A 16,395-nucleotide genomic window follows, 5' to 3' on the forward strand; every position below is an offset into this window, starting at 1 on the left:
GACACTTGAATTAAGAATAATTTTTTCAATTGCCTCACTGCTGGAAGGCACAGCTGCTGGAGGAGAGTCCACTGTGCTGATTCGAACCAGAAGGAGAAACTGATCACAGCCCAAAGAAAATGATCGAGGGTCACTTAGTATCTTTCGGAGGTTAATAACTATTTTTACTGTTTGCTCAGAAATGGTTGCTCCAGGACATTTCCTCCCAATTAGGAGGACAAGATGAAGAAATTCAGCAAAGAACAAACAAAAAACAAAAAACGCATAGACACAGAGAAGAGTAGGTGATTACCAGAGGGAAGGGGCATGGGATGGAGGTAGAAGGGGGTAAAGGGTGGAATAAATGGTAATAGAAGAAGACTTGACTTGGGGCATTATTGACATAATACAATATACAGATGATGTATTATAGATTGTACACCTGAATCCTATATAATTTTATTAACCAATGTCACTCCAGTAAATTCAATACATTTTTTAAAAGATACATTTCCTAGGAGTTTATATATATATATAAAATGAATGTCATCAGACATGGAATTCAGCCCAAAATGCAGGAGGTCATAGAAAGAGTAGTTAAATCTCAGCTGTCTAAACCGGCCAATCCAATTAAAGCATATCCTTCGGTGAAATTAGCTGGAATAAAACAAAAAGCAACTTTCATTTTAGAACTGCAACTCTAAATGCATAGCATTGAGTTTTCATACTTATGGGAGGAAATGTAACAAAGTCTATTTTTTCTATTCCTATCTTTTATGTCTATAACCAATAATCGTAAGAAAATTGAAATAAAATAAAATATGACTTATCCTGCAGGATCTAAGTCCTGAAGAGTGTTTGCTTATTGTCAGTATAATCATTGATACCACACAAATAGGGCTGACCACATCCATAAGAGACAACAGCAATGTTATCAGAATTCTTTCTCTAGCATCATGCTGCAGAGCTACACTGTGAAATCTACCAAACCTACAAATATCAAGGGCTGGCTCACATTTGTTTCAGATGGAACACTGACTGCAGTCACACATGGTAGAGTCCGTCAGTGAGCCTTCTCTCCAAAGCAACGACCTGTTGCAGTCAGTCAAAGACTGGGTTTCTTACGCCATTCAACACCAAACTAGTGGATGCCTTCCTGTGTAGAAGGGCCAGTGAGCATAGGAGGAGGGAAAAGCTCATGACTCCCAGAATGACCATTCCTGAAATCAGTGCGCTGGTGACTGCATTTAGCTGGAAAGGAGGTTCATTCGGAGAACCTGCAAGTAAAAAAAAAAAAAAAAAAACAGTGGAAAGGTCCAATATCAGATTTATTTTACGTTACCCCAACATTATATATATACACACACATATATATGTATATATATATATATATGTGTGTGTGTGAGTGTATATATATATAAATATATATATATATATATACAAAACATCTGTCATCAGTATCTTATAGAATAACAGCATGACAATGGGCCATGCAACAATCTATATGACTATGTTTCAATCCAATAACCAAAGGAGTATATGTAGTTTAGAAGCCTGGTAGCTCTGAGGCAGCCACAAAATCAAAAGAGCCACCTATAAAATCCTATAAACATTGACCAACAGGTCACATATGAATTTAGAAATCCTCAGTGAACTGTTATTTAAAATATAACAAACTTGTAAAAGCAGAACTCGGTGCATTAAGCTGATTACAGATTTGCAACTGATCACCAATAATAACTTAAAAATTAAAAAATTTATACTTTTAGTTTCAATGTATGTTAATTATCTTACCAAGCTGTGAATTGTTGGTTGGAGTCTCATCTGGAAAAGGGAGAAAGGAAAAAAAAAAAAAAGAGCAATATTGTGTCTCCAAATATTTATCTCCGTTGATTATAATTCTATAACTACTTTTTACCAACATGTCTCCTCATCTTCACCCACAAGCTCCACCAGGAAAGCAATAATAAAAATCGTCCTAAACCATTCTGTTTTCCCATTTTCCATTCCACATGTGTGAAATTTCATCATCTATCTTTTCCCCAAGCCCAGACCCTGCCACTGCCCTGGGCATACAAATATGATCACAAAATATACCGAGCTGTATTTCCTTCTGCAGGCTTTGCTTCATCATTATCTCTTTAGTCCTGTTAGTGGGGACAGTGATTGTTAACAGCTTTTACATCTTTTATAACCCTATATGCGGCCATTTGTTATTCTGTTATAGAGAAATATTCATTATTTAGTGCCACTCTATTTTAAGTGTTGCCAATTTGCCCATTGTAATCAGCAAAAACATCCTTTTAAGTTCCAAGAAGATAAATCCACACTTAATAACTATGAAAGGGAAACATGATATCAGGAGCTCAAGTGTAGTTTTATTTGCATTTGAAAAGCAAAAGATTGAAGGTGTTGATTTTTCACTTTTTCCTGGCAAACATAATAATCAATGCAATGAACACATTCCCTTGGCTTCATGCTTTTTGTGACCCATTAAATAATTATATAGCAATTAACCCTTGAGCTTGTACAGTGAGTGAACTTCATATTTGTGTTTAAATATGTGGGTATGTACGCATCTGTGAATGTTTGCTATTTGAACCATAAAATGAGTGCAGTTGACTGATGTTGGAGAATAAATATTAGGACGATTAATGTGTATTAGTGCCTTACAGTTTACAAAGTGCTGTTTCATACGTTACCACATTTAATCCTCATAATAGCCATATGGTTTAGATATGATTTCTACCCCCACTTTACAGATGAAGAAACTTCCATCTGTCACAGCCTCTTTGATAATGTAAACATGTGTTTAAAGAAAAGCTCAGTTTCAGCATTCTTTTTCTAAAATAATATAAACTAGCCAAGTATGAAAAACATTTTTAGTTATAGAGATGAATCTCTCAAACTAAAAAACTCCAAGATAGGCATCTGAAACCGTTGATGGGAGAACTTGGTGAGATATTTATAAAACATCCAATGCCATTTCTTTTCGGACATGTGAGTTTTGGCAGGAATGATGGTTCTGCTGCTTGATCCCTGAAGTGCAATGCCCAGAATTAATAGGGTGTGCATTCACAGGAATCTTTAGAATGGCGTGGTGCATGGCTATAGGACAAAAAGAAAAACAGCTCCAATTTTCCTTTTAAGGCACCCTTAGGAAAATCCTAACCTCCAACCAGCACCATTTTATAGACACTTTCTTCTCATGGAAAGAGATGGGATGAAGGAACTGTGATTAATTCATCCGAAGGATCCGTGTGACCCTTTCCCAAGGCAAGCTACCTCCCTGGAACATGAGGAGAATATATTATACTCTGGAATTCTTTTCTAACAGTAATTCTTTGTTTAGACATCAAACTCATTGGCTTGAAATATGTTTCTATTAAAGAGTAGAAAGCTCTTTCTTCCTATGAGCCCCAAATTAGGCAAAGGTACCCCAACTATTTTCTGCATCCTGAGGTTAATAAAAAAAAGTCAGAATATCCCCTCCTCTCCCACGTTATCTTCAACACTTCTGTAAGAACAATATCCCAGGTGTCACCCATGAGGACTCGGCTGTGAACAAAATCTTGGTGTGGGGACACAGTGCCAAACAAGCCATACCAGCTCCAGGTTCCAGGACTCTGAAACTGAAAGCATCCCATCTTTGGCAGATGGCTGAACTCAAAGCATGTAATACTCAAATAGTGTTTGGAATTGTATTTGATAGTGGATAAAAATGGAGAGAATAAGTTTATCTGGTTGCTATTTCTGGTGTCCTATAATATTAGTATCATAACAATTTAAAAAATAAATAAATGCACTGTTGAGCTCCAAAAGAGGAGGTAGACATCTTCCAGGAGACTTTTTCACCACATATTTCTGTTTTTCTCTCACGCCCATTTGTTCTTAACAGAGATATAATGCCAAAAGAAACCTTCTAATTAGAATATTAAACTTCATGGGCCAAAACACCAACCAGAAAGAATATATGCACCCTTTTGTTCACAGCAGGACTATTTTTTTCCTTCCTTCCTTCCTTCCTTCCTTCCTTCCTTCCTTCCTTCCTTCCTTCCTTCCTTCCTTCCTTCCTTCCTTCCTTCCTTCCTTTCTTCTTTCATTTTATTTTTGTTACAAATGTTTCTCCATTTTTACCCCATTGACACCCTCCTCCCCATCTCCCGCCTGTCACGTCCCCGGCTTTGTTGTCCATGTCCATTTTTATGCATATATGCATATAAGTTCTGTGGTTTATCTCTTCCCACCCCCCACCACCCCCTCTTCTGAGGGTTGTCAGTCTGTACCCTACTTCCGTGTTTCTGGGTCTACCCTATTCCTCAGACTGTTATATTGATTATATTCCATATATAAGTGAGATCATGTGGTATTTGTCTTTTTCTCACAGCAGAACTATTTACAATAGCTAAGATCTAGAAACAGCCCAAGTGCCCATCAGTAGATGAATGGATAAAAAAGCTGTGGTACATGTACACAATGGAATACTATGCAGCTTAAAAAAAAAAGGGGAGGATCTAATACTCTTTGAGACAGCATGGAGGGAAGAGTATTATGCTAAGCGAAATAAGCCAGTCAGAAAAAGACAAATATCACATAATCTCACTTACACATAGAATAAAATGAACAAAATAAACTGATGAATAAAATAGAACCAGAGGCATGGATGCATGGAACAGACTGAAGAATCTCAAAGGGAAGAGGGGCAGGGTGGGGCAGGAAGAAATTAATCAAAGAACATGGACACAGACAATAGGGTGAAGGCCTGGGGCAGTACAGGAACCTGGAGGAGGAGGCAATGGAATACTCTCAATGATAAAGATATATATATATATATATATATATATATATATATATATAAAACCCACTAAGTTAGCTGAGTACCAATAGGAAAAAAGTGGTAGCAATACTACCATAGTTATTCCAAAGTCAGAAGTGGCAGATAAATTGTCATTCTCTGCTTTTCTCTTATATAAGTAGTCAAAATAAATGGGAAAAAAAGAACATTAGTACAAAGATATGTGCAAAATGAGTATTCTTCTTTCTTAGCACAAACTTTTTAAAAATCTTCAATTACCTATGTGATAAAATGAACCAAATATTTCAAGTTCAGATCCTCTAAACTTTTTACTTTCCACCCTCCTATGTTTGTTCAGTCTATCTCTACCTTTGAACTCTGAGATCTTTGATGGCAAAGACTGTGGCTTATTCTATCTTGCATTCCAAGTTTCTGCCAAGTGCCTGTCCCATGTAGAGGCTAAATAATGTCTCATAAAACTCAATGATGCTAGTTGAACAAGAGCTTGGCTTGGACCTCTCCATTGGAATTTTATGTGTAAACAAACGGTTAGTTACCATCATTTTTCAGTGTTGATACCTTTAAATTTTCAGAATTTTACCCCATGATGAGCAATGCCCTACCAAATAGTTTTAGTATTTAGGAATTCAAAAGAAGAACACTTCAGGAATGTTGTCGGTTTTGAATTTTGAGGATGTGAATATTTTCCTAAATCCACACAAAAATATGATTTGACAATGTTGGGTAAAAATAACGAGAATGGATTTGATCTAATTAAAACACAGAACAAAACATTTCTGAGGTTTAACATCTTATTAAACTTGACCTAAGCCAAAATATCTGGGGAAAGGAGTGGTTCAATGAATAAACAAAGCAAAATTTTCCAGTATCAGAGAGATCTGAACAGAGCAACTCAAGCCTGAAATTGGACTTCTCTCTATAAAATCAACCATAGGACCTGGAGAGATAAATTCTAGCTAACCTAAGGTAAAAATAAAGTAAGACTAAGGAAAGAAGGTAGCGTTGGTCATAAGCAGGACATTAAGTTTATATTGAATTTGCCTGTGGATAGATATGGCTTGATTTCTGAGTTCTGTGTTTATATGGAATTTAAAATATTATTTTGCATGGATATTATAGTAAACATTGTTATATATGATCCTCTACACAGTGAGGACACTGTGATCACCAAAAAACAAGAAACCTCATACTGCTACTTATCTAAATTATAAAAAATAAATCCACAGAGAGTGAGAGAGGACGGAAGGGGGTCTGTAAGGTTTGAACATGATTCTTTGTGGGCTTTGCCAGCGGAGAGGCCAAGGTGACTAAGAGATCACCTTAGTGTGCTGGGGGAATAAATGTCACCTTTGAGGTAGAAACAAGTTGAAATTGAAAAGGAAGAAATCCAGCCATCACATCAGTGACATTGTGATTAAAGGCATTAGCTCATTGAGATTTTAACATAGATATTTTGGGCGACTAAATATGATGTGGGTGAAAGCTACAAACCTGTATAGCTGGTTAGCTATTTAGAAAGTTCTACCTTGGTAATCTTTTTAGGATTTGGGAGATCTTAGACATTTTGGTCTTTTTAAAAATTGTCTTACACTAGAAAATTATGTAAAATGTATAATATTTAAATTCAAGAAATGAAAAATAAATAAATAAATTCCGTTTCATCCGGGTAAAGAAGAAAGCAAGGAGGATAATAGGAGGAAGAGCCATCTACTCAACATGAATAGAGAGATGTCTCTTTCAAGTTTCTTTTTCTACAGCAAACTGACACTAGACATGTTCTGTAGAAACCAAACCTTTCTATTGTGCCTACCCCAAAGCCTTCCTAATAACTGGCAACAAGAGCTGAGTTTCCATGCAGTGCGATGTTATAAGCTATTTCAAACAGCTGGTTAGAGATAAGACTCGAGCCTTTTACAAACCACAAACCAGTCATTTTCAAACCATTCAAAACATACCAAACCCTCTGGGATGTATGGACTAAGTTTGAAATTTTATATTTAATACATTTCTGCATTATTTAAAAGGCCTACTAGTTTGTTTTTAAATAATGCTTTCTCTATACAAACACAGAGGAGTGTATAATTAATTAAAATAATTGCCTGGATTTTTCAGACCCAAACCACTTAACACTTAATTACCTAATTCAGGAAAAACTTTCTTTTCACTGTGGGATGGAAGGCATAAAAGAAAAGGTAAAGATAATCTAATTAAAACACAACAATAGACTTATAACTAATATAAATTAGAGAAAAAATTATTAGAATGTAATTCAAATCAGAATTCTGCTTTTTAAGACAAATTTAGAACTATAGAGTTGGAAAGAACCTGTATGTCTTTTTCAAGACCTTTATTTTTAAAACGAAGAAACATTTGCCCAAAGAAGTGAAGTAAAATCTCAAGTCACAGAACTTGTTAGGACCAAAGCTGGAGCGACCCGGTTTTTGTTTTTGTTTTTTTAATTTGCTTTGTTTTATTCTGGATGTCTCTGGTTTCATGCTGATGTAAAGTAATATCACTTGAAAGAAAGAGAGAGAGATGGAGGGGCATGCATACACAAATACTGTATTTGTATACATGAGAGTATGTGTGTATGAACAGTTGTGTCCATTAGATTCATGAGTATGAATGAGTCCACTGAATGGTGGTATCTAATAATCAGGATCCTGGGCGGAAACAAATAGTACTCAAACTGGGCAATTTAAGGAGAATTTAATAGAACTGTTAATAAATATGCAGGAAATTCACAAAAGAAAGTTGAGTTATCTGGGCTACGGGTGAAGGTGAAGGGGAGGGTCCAGAGCTGAGAGACCAGCTCTATAGAGAGAGGTATCTGGCAGGAGCTGTGTAGACTTTACTTCTATTCTCTGACAGTGCCACCTGTTTATTGGCCAAGCCCAACCAGACACTAGATGTCAAGGCTGCCTATGGACCAAGTCCACATAGGCCAGTCTTCAGGGGCAGAGAGCGGAGTGGGGAAAGGTGGAGTGGATCAGGAGGGGCAAATGAAACTGTCTAGGATGGTATACTTGGGGTGTGTGTGTGTGTGTGTGTGTGTGTGTGTGTATCTAAAAAAGGGAAATGTGAGAAAGACAAAATTACCCTTTGTGTAAGTTGAGTAAACAGAAAACTACTGTGAAATTAAAGTTGTTTAGCAGTTTATCTTGTCTTACAGTTAATTAGTGCTCTTTAGGAACCACTTTGAGTTCTCCTTAGAAGCCAAGTAACAAGCCATTTTGGAACTGTCTATTACTACACCCAAAAGGAGGGGTGCTCTTACCACTCCGCGTAATGATGGGCCCCGCAGAGAGGATGGCATTTCCAGAGGTGCTCTGGGGGCTCCAAGTAGTCCTCCTCCCCACATCTCTCCTTTCTCTGTGGCTGCAAATCTGAGGAGTTAATGAAAACAAATGAAATTCCACACCGGCACAAAATTGTTTTTTTTTATGGCCATTTGGAAAGCAGATTCTTTTGGAAGAGATACCACATGTTTAATTTTATTCATTTACTTCTGTGCATTTATTTAATTACTTTACATATAACTGCTACTGTGTTTCTTATTCTGGCTTGAGCCACATTTCTTATTTCCTCCCATTATAATAGTGCATTGCCTCGTTAACTTACATAGCTCCGTGGCTCTCCTGAAAAAGAGCTGTGTTTATCAAACTTTTCCTCTTTTATTTCTCTCAAGCCTTCAATAAATCTTTCCCTGAAACGCTGGTCAGCACAGAGCCAAGGTAACGTGGACCTTCCCTTTAACCCCATCTGATACAGCCAGTTGGGACTCAACTAATCGATAACAATAAAGAAATGCATGAAATTAAACATAAATATAAACATAGTAAAGTCATTTCAAATTAAAAGAACGTGCCTGCATTTTCTTCAGGTTAATATTGATGTGACCCTAGAAGGTCTGTCAGCAATACCATTTTTTTTATTCACCAATATTTTATATGATGGCTTTAGGCACTTCAGAGTCACACCTTTTATTGCTTTTCATTTTTAACCCAAGGAGTTTCCGGGCGTCTGGCCCCATTCCCCCTTCCTGGTGCCGGCCTTGCCCTCTCCTCAGGTTCCCCACTATCTTAGCAAAGAGTGGAAGTTCCCTAGTTCCTCTGCTTAAGTGCCTGTGACTTCGACCGTCCTTTGGCACAGAGTGAGTCTCACACTCTTGATTTTGTCTTTTTGGGGTTCATCCATCTTTAGGCACAGCTCAAGGTTCATTTCTTCCACCAATCCTCCCAGCATCTCCTGCTTCAACTCTCTCACAATGACGAGCACTGCCCCTTACCACAGCCCCTATCTACGCCTGCCTTGGTGCCAGGCCATTTTTGTCGGGTTTCATTCTTTCCGTGACTATTCCCTGCTCCTAAAGGATGAGTTAACTGAATTCATGCATGCGTATCTGTTTCTCGTATAACGCTTGGCACAAAGTAGGCTTTCAGTAGATCTCTACTGGATGGATGAATAAGTCCTCCTTCATTGACCTGATGACAGCCACTCTCGCGATAGAAATTAGAGCCTAGCACTTGATAACCTTTCAGCTTAGATCTATTTGACATTTTAGAATCAAGTCGCTCAGAAACATACTGGCATCAGGAAGGGGCAGTCATCAGCTCTGCAGAGCTTGGTAACGCAGTGCAGGAAGACGGTGGACATTTTCTGATTCTTGTGTTTCACAAATCGGAATACTTCGAAGGAGAACCGGCCCTGCTGGCTTCTGCCATTTTCGATGACGGTGGTCTGAGGGTCTTTGTCACAGCTGCGTTTTAGGGAATGTGAAAACAGGATATTATTGGAAATGACCAGCCTGCTGGGGCTTGTAAATACATTTCTGTAGTATTAAGAGTACCCCGCTACCTTAAGAGCTAACCAAGTCACGCCATGGGACAGACATTTAGTAAGAGAATAAGCTAACTCAACAGATATGACGAGAATGACCTAGATCATAAAACCTAAATAGATCAGTTTCTGATTATAATATTACTGTCAAATTTTATAGGTGATTTTACGTGGTAAAAATCCAAAGAGTGTACATGTACAGAGTGAAATGTCTTCTCTGTTCTGTGCTCCTGTCCACACCTTTCCACATCCACATACAAACCTGCCAGAGGTGACCCCACTTGCATTGCATCCTCCCAGGGAATGTGCAAATAGAAGCATAAGCAATATATTCTTATTGCTCCCTCCTTCTTGAACTAATGATAGCAGAGCCTATATATTTTTGTACCTTGCCTTTTTAAAAATTGGCAATGTGTCATAAGAGATCTTTCCATATCAGTATTTCGAGAGCCTCTTCATTCTGTGTCCACAGCTGTGTGGCTTTCCATTGTGCACATGTGGCAGAGTTAATTTAGTTCCCTAGTTATGTACCTGTGAATACTTTGCTTTTTACAAACAAAGTAAATAATGGGTAGCCTTATAATACAGCATTTTGAACATGTGCAGGGTATCTATGCACTACATTTGTGAGATCATTTGATGGAGTTTGCCACATTGCTCTCTATAAATATTGTTACATTTCTTTTACTTCCTCAGTAATGTATGAAAAAAAGTCTTTATTTTCCTTCAGAGCTACATCAACAAAGCCTATGGAAAAATGTTTGGATTGTTCTCTATTTGATAGGAAAAACAATCACCATATAATTTTAATTTGCATTTTTATATACATTATAACAATTTGGTGTTTCTTAATCTGAAAACTGCTTATGTCCTTTGCCAGATTTCAATTGCTGGCCTTTCCTTTCTGATTTCTATGAGTTTTTTTTTTTTTTTTTTTTATTTTAGGAAGAGGAAAGCCTTGCTTGTTATATAAGTTGCATATTGTTGTACTTTGTTGTTTGTCTTTGGACATTCTTCAGTGTGTGTGTGTGTGTGTGTGTGTGTGTGTTTAATATTTTATTTTATGGTGTCTAGTATTTGGGCTGAGGACAGATATTCCTTACTCCAAAGGTTTAAAGATATTTTGTATATTAATATGTTTCTTCTACACTTTTAATGCTATAGTTTTTACACTGAAATTAATAATCTGTGTAAAGTTTATTATGGTGTATTGAGTGTGTTGAATGGTTATTGAGTAGACTATAGATCCAGTGCTATCTTTTCGTACGGTGATCTGTTATCCAGCATTATTTTAAGAATCTGTTTACCTCACTGGTTTGTGATAGCACAGTCTACCATACGGTAAATTCCCACATATTTTGGATCTATTTCTCAGCTTTTATTCTAAATTTTTGTCTATGTGTCTAGTCTTGCATGTGCCTAGTAACACATTTATTTAATAATTTTGGAGCTTTTATTAGCTATGGTATATAGTAGGCCCATACCTTCCTTATTTCCATATGTTGTTGTTTTTTATGAAGTTGTCCTTTACCCCTTTTTTCTTGATTTGAGTAGCTTGTGTTTCTCTATTTTGTTTTTTCAAAGAATTTACTTGTTCTATAATTTTTGCAAAATGTTGAGTCATATTTCCATTTCTAATCCAAGTGTTTTTTAAGAGTTTTAAACTTCCAGGTGGTGGTGACTTTCTGTTTTCTGATATTCTTTTAAACTACTAGCTATCAATATATGGCTTATTTTTATATCATTTAGATCTTCTATATCCTTACTTAATTCTTGTCCATTAGAACTAAGTTTCCAGAGAGAGGGTAGTTAATTTCTCATTTTTATTATATTTCTGACTATTTTTTTTTTTTAGTTCCCCTAGTTTCCACTTTACGTAAGATTTGATATTATCCAAGGCATCCTTTTACTATATTGATATAAGTTTCTTTTAATTTATGAAAGTATTCCTGAATTATAATTTAAAATATTTGTTCTATTCTGTTATTTTGGTTTCTTTTGGGGGGATCCTGATCATGCATATTATACATGTAGTAGATTCTTTCTGCCACCTTTTAATTTTATGGGTTCTATTCTAATCCTTTTTATCCTTGCCTTTATATTAATTTCTTTTTACTTGCATTTCTTATTTTTATCTTCTCTGCCACACACTGTGCTTTCTGCTGGTCTATTCTCCTTTGCATGCCTTCTAATCATGTTCTGTTTCATCTAAAATTCTTCTCATTCCCTTTTCACATTCTTATGGCCTTACCTTTTACTGTCCCAACATACCTGAGTTCTTATAATTGTATCTTCACAGCTATAATTACTTTTTTTTTTTTTTTTTGGTATGTGCCCTTAGCGGGAACCAATTCCCGGACTCTCTTCTGCAGGCTGACGCTCCAACCGCTGAGCCAAACCAGCCAGGGTTTACTTTTTAAATTGTAAAACAAAATTATGGTTGGGATGCTTAATTACAAATCTACGTTGTTTCATGGCAACATTTAAAAATATTTTTTACTTTAATCCTCACCCAGGATTTGTTGAAAAAGAGAAAGGGGTAGGGAGAGAGAGAAATGTGAGAAACACTGATTGGTTGCCTCCGGTATGCGCCTCGGCTGGGGATCCAACCCAAAACCTTTTGGTGTACGGGATGATGCTCCAACCAACTGAACCACCCGGCCAGGGCCTGGCAACATTTTCCCCGGTGGGTTTAATTCATCTTTAAAAAATTTTTCTGCCACTTTCCACATTTTTCTTGTAGTGTACAGGAATGCTACCAGAAATGCATTTATGCATTTATCTGTTCACTGTTAATATCTGAAAGAGTTGGATTTCCCTAGACTTGTTTTTTTCCAGAGACTCCTAGGGCAATGTGGAATGTTAATTACCTTCCTCAAGGGTTTCCTCAATTCAGGGGCTCCCTCCTGTTTTACAATTGCAGGCAAGATTTTTTGAAATAATGTAATTGTGCAGCTGAGTTTTCTCTGCCACTCTGAACTTACATGAGGCTATGAGCCCTGTGTTTCCCAGGTTCATTCACAAGCCTAGCCCACATTTTTATGTAGTCTTAACTGATTTTATCAACACTAACACATATTTGGGACTTTCTTTTCTCCTAGTTTTACTAAAAATGGCATTTGAGGGACTTCTTTTAGTTACACATTTCACTCTTCTATAGTTTCCAGAAAGAAACTCAGTGGCTCAGTGGTTGAGCGTCGGCCTGTGGAGCAGAGACTCCCGGGTTCGGTTCCCGCTAGGGGCATGTACCACCGGGGGGAAAAAAAGAAAACGGAAAAGATTGAGAACTATGCTGGAGCCATAGTCATACCAGATAGAAATCAGATAACTGTATTCTGCATTATCGATTTGTGATTCTTATAGACAATTTGGAAAAAGAAGAATGTCAAAAGAAAATTATCCACAATTTCATCATGCATAAATAACCACTGTGAACCTTTGTATGTAACACAAATGAGATCAGGTATATACGCAAGTATATATGCTGATTCTTTCACTTCATATTTAACACATTAAAAATTTAAGAACTATATATTTCCAGTATAGAACATTTGGAAGGGAGAAAATAAAATAGAGCCAACCATTTTTTTTTTTAATTTTGTAAATAATTACATGACTGCAGTGCCTGTGTGAGCCCCCAATTTATTGGTTCTCCATAATTCACCTAGCCATTGCCTTATTGCTGAACATCCAGTTTGTCCCCATGTTTTACTATTTTAAATAGTACTGATAGACCAGAAAATTCTAAATATTTTAGAATATTCATCCTAATTTATAAATATGGAATCAAAGAACATAAAATCTTTTAAGGCTTTTGATAGATTTTCTAAAAAATGTTGCCCAATTAACATTTCCAATGATACAATATGAGTATCAGTTTGACCATACCCTCTGAACATCATCTTAACCTTGATTAGACAATAAAACATATTCTTTTGGCTTCCCATCATGTTACTCCCATCACATGTCAATAAGCAGCAGTGATCTGAGCCAACTGCACTTTATAAGCATGATTAGAAGCCATTGCTTGACTCTCAAGTCTGTTCTACTGTCAGATAAAAATGCTGAAAGGGAACTGAGATGATTGAGTGTATTTATGATCAATGTCCCCTTTCCCCAAATGTAGATTATATTCACTCTATCACTGTCTATTGGGGAATGAAGTTGAAGTTATTGGCTCTAATAAAAAAGGAGTGGTAGGCTATTTTATACTTTCATATTAAATACTGACAAATGAAGAAAAGCATTTTGGGGTTTAAATTATCTGGACCATTACTTTAATTTTACTCTCCTTTTGACTTGCAATGAGACAGTCTAGCTGTGGATAGATACATAGTGCCCTCCCACTGCCTTTCTTATTGACAACAGCCTAGCCATGCTTTTGCTAAGACAGTGAACTATTCTCATATGTCCTAAACACGAATAAAACATCTTTGATGAACCTAACTTACTTGCAACTCTCAATCAACAATAGCCTTGTCAGCATTTTGTGTTGAAAACTGTTCTCAACTTTTATACCTCCAGCTTTATACAAACTAAAAGTTTAAAATGTAAAAATTTACATTTAAAACCATAAAAGTACCCTATAATTTATTTATCTGACTTATATTTTCCAATTCAGTTACTACTATTGAGTCTATGCTATCAATGCAGGACTAGACACCTACCTAAGGAAGAGATCATACCGAATATCATCATTTGGGTTCCCTGATGGGGTCGTGTAGCAATAATCCATTAAGACATTCCATCTGCGGGAAGAGGCAAGCATAATCTAGAGTCAGAACTCCTTTGGGGTATTCGTTACTAATCTAAGGCAAGTAAATAGTGACAAGTGTCTTACCCCATGGAATATAGTTTTTTATTAGTTATTTGCAGAGGGTTCTTGCTGATGAAAACATTCTACTAAACTCAAAGGTGTTTTAAAAGCTGCAATAAATTGTCATCTTACATTAAATGGCATTAAGGCTAATATAATACCACATACACACAGATTGTGTACAAGGCAACCGAACGGTCAAAGCCTGAGGAACCAAAACCCAAAACTCAGCCACATAGATGCTTCTAAGTTCACTGAGAAAAATGGCTTTTTGTTTCTAGAAGTTACTGTCTCTACCAGATGACAAAGGATGTTATACCACACACAGCAAAGGAGTTTGGTGCATAAATTATACACTCAATTATACCATAAATTATACAATCTAAATGAATAAGTGGGGGTGGGGTGGGAGTGGGAGCCCATATCGATACTGTGTTAGGTAGAAGGAAGCCATGAGGCAGAGACACAGCCCCCCTCCACAAGGCCAGATCGTGCCCATGTTCATACATTACTTCATTCCAACTCTGTGTCATAAAAATTACCAGTCCCTGGGAATGAATGCCAGTAAAATTGAATAAAAACCTGCATTTACTAATACTATTTTTTAAAAATCACATATATACAAGAATAGAAATACCAAAAAGCAGAGAGGGAGAAGCTAAAGTAGAACCAAACTTCTAGAGTATAATAATCTCTTCAGGATACAAAGTTTAAGTAACAATATGTGAGAAACCCAAAATAAACCATTTACATATATTTTAAGCCATATTACAATTTTTTTAGATCAGGATTAAGTCTTTAGTTTTTGAATTCCCTTTCAATTTTTATCATTCTGAATTTTACAAGTGTCATATGAAAATTGAATGATTTTGGTTTTTTGTGGGGTTTCTTGCAGACATGTTCCTGGGGTTGTTTTATATAAATTTGGCCCAGATTCTTGAAAGAGTTCTTTGGTTTTTTAAATAAACTTTTCACTGTATAGTAACAGACAAATAGAAAAGTGCACAAATAATGTGTTCACAAAATGACTACATCTGATTAATCATCTTTCTGAAGAAAACGTAGAACATTCTGGCATCCCAGATCCGCCACCCCCTCTTCCAGTCACCACCCCTCCTTCTTTATGAGAAGACTTGTTATTTTCCAATTAATGACATAGCATGAGTGTCACCCTTTAATCTTTGTAATTTGTTATTTCTGTTTATTAGCATGATTAAATGTCATGGCAAGGACAGTGGTTTTAACATTAAAAATGAATGAGCTAACTTTCTGATTCATGAGGTTTTAGGCAGCCAGAATGTTCTAACCAACAAAAGATACGAGTTGGAAAGTACCTGCCATCCAGATTGGTGGCTTGTACAGCTGCAAATACTTTGGTTTTTAAAGGTAATCCTATACTTGGGATAATTAACTGCTGACTGTAGGTTGAATCCTAATGATGAAAAAATAAACAGTCCATCATTGCCTTTCCAACAACAGCATATTTACCATTTAAAACAGTAATGTCATTAAAAAAAAAAAAAGAGGGGCAAATCAACATAAATACCAAACCAACTCCAAAAAGTACCTAATCTTCTAGATCTTGTCAAAACAGTTCTAAATCAAATCCAAGTAACAAATTCATTTCTATACATAAATCTTTTTTCCCAGTTTACCTTATATGATGGTGAATGTTCAGTGTAGTATTTGAATTATACTGAATTGTTAATAGTCAATGATTACTATTTTGTTTGTTTCATATTCAATTGTCAATATTCAGTTTACTTAAATTAATATTCCATTTATTTAAAAAGTTTATCTAAATATATTGATTTAAGTATATCTGTTTTATTGTAAGCCCTTTGCCATGAGAGTTGAATGTCTTTATATATACACTTGAAAATATTTACCCCAAAATCACATTTATGGCAATTTGAAATTATCAAATTTAATGAAAAACAGAGAC

General features: G+C 36.1%; 1 protein-coding gene across 1 annotated transcript in view; it reads right to left on the bottom strand.

The window, feature by feature from the left end:
- Positions 1-1,021: 1,021 nt before the first annotated feature.
- The window catches only part of ZPLD1 (zona pellucida like domain containing 1), a 61,374-nt gene continuing 46,000 nt past the window's right edge, over positions 1,022-16,395 (bottom strand). The window contains exons 6-11 of the mRNA XM_036243721.1: positions 15,785-15,882; positions 14,302-14,382; positions 9,383-9,554; positions 8,073-8,181; positions 1,774-1,803; positions 1,022-1,256 (exon numbers count right to left, since the gene is read on the bottom strand). Of these exons, the coding sequence (XP_036099614.1) occupies positions 1,081-1,256; positions 1,774-1,803; positions 8,073-8,181; positions 9,383-9,554; positions 14,302-14,382; positions 15,785-15,882 (666 nt within the window). The 3' untranslated portion in view covers positions 1,022-1,080. The remainder of the gene's footprint in view (positions 1,257-1,773; positions 1,804-8,072; positions 8,182-9,382; positions 9,555-14,301; positions 14,383-15,784; positions 15,883-16,395) is intronic.

Source organism: Molossus molossus, unplaced genomic scaffold (genome assembly GCF_014108415.1).
Source record: "Molossus molossus isolate mMolMol1 unplaced genomic scaffold, mMolMol1.p scaffold_m16_p_5, whole genome shotgun sequence".
In the NCBI taxonomy this organism is placed as follows: domain Eukaryota; kingdom Metazoa; phylum Chordata; class Mammalia; order Chiroptera; family Molossidae; genus Molossus; species Molossus molossus.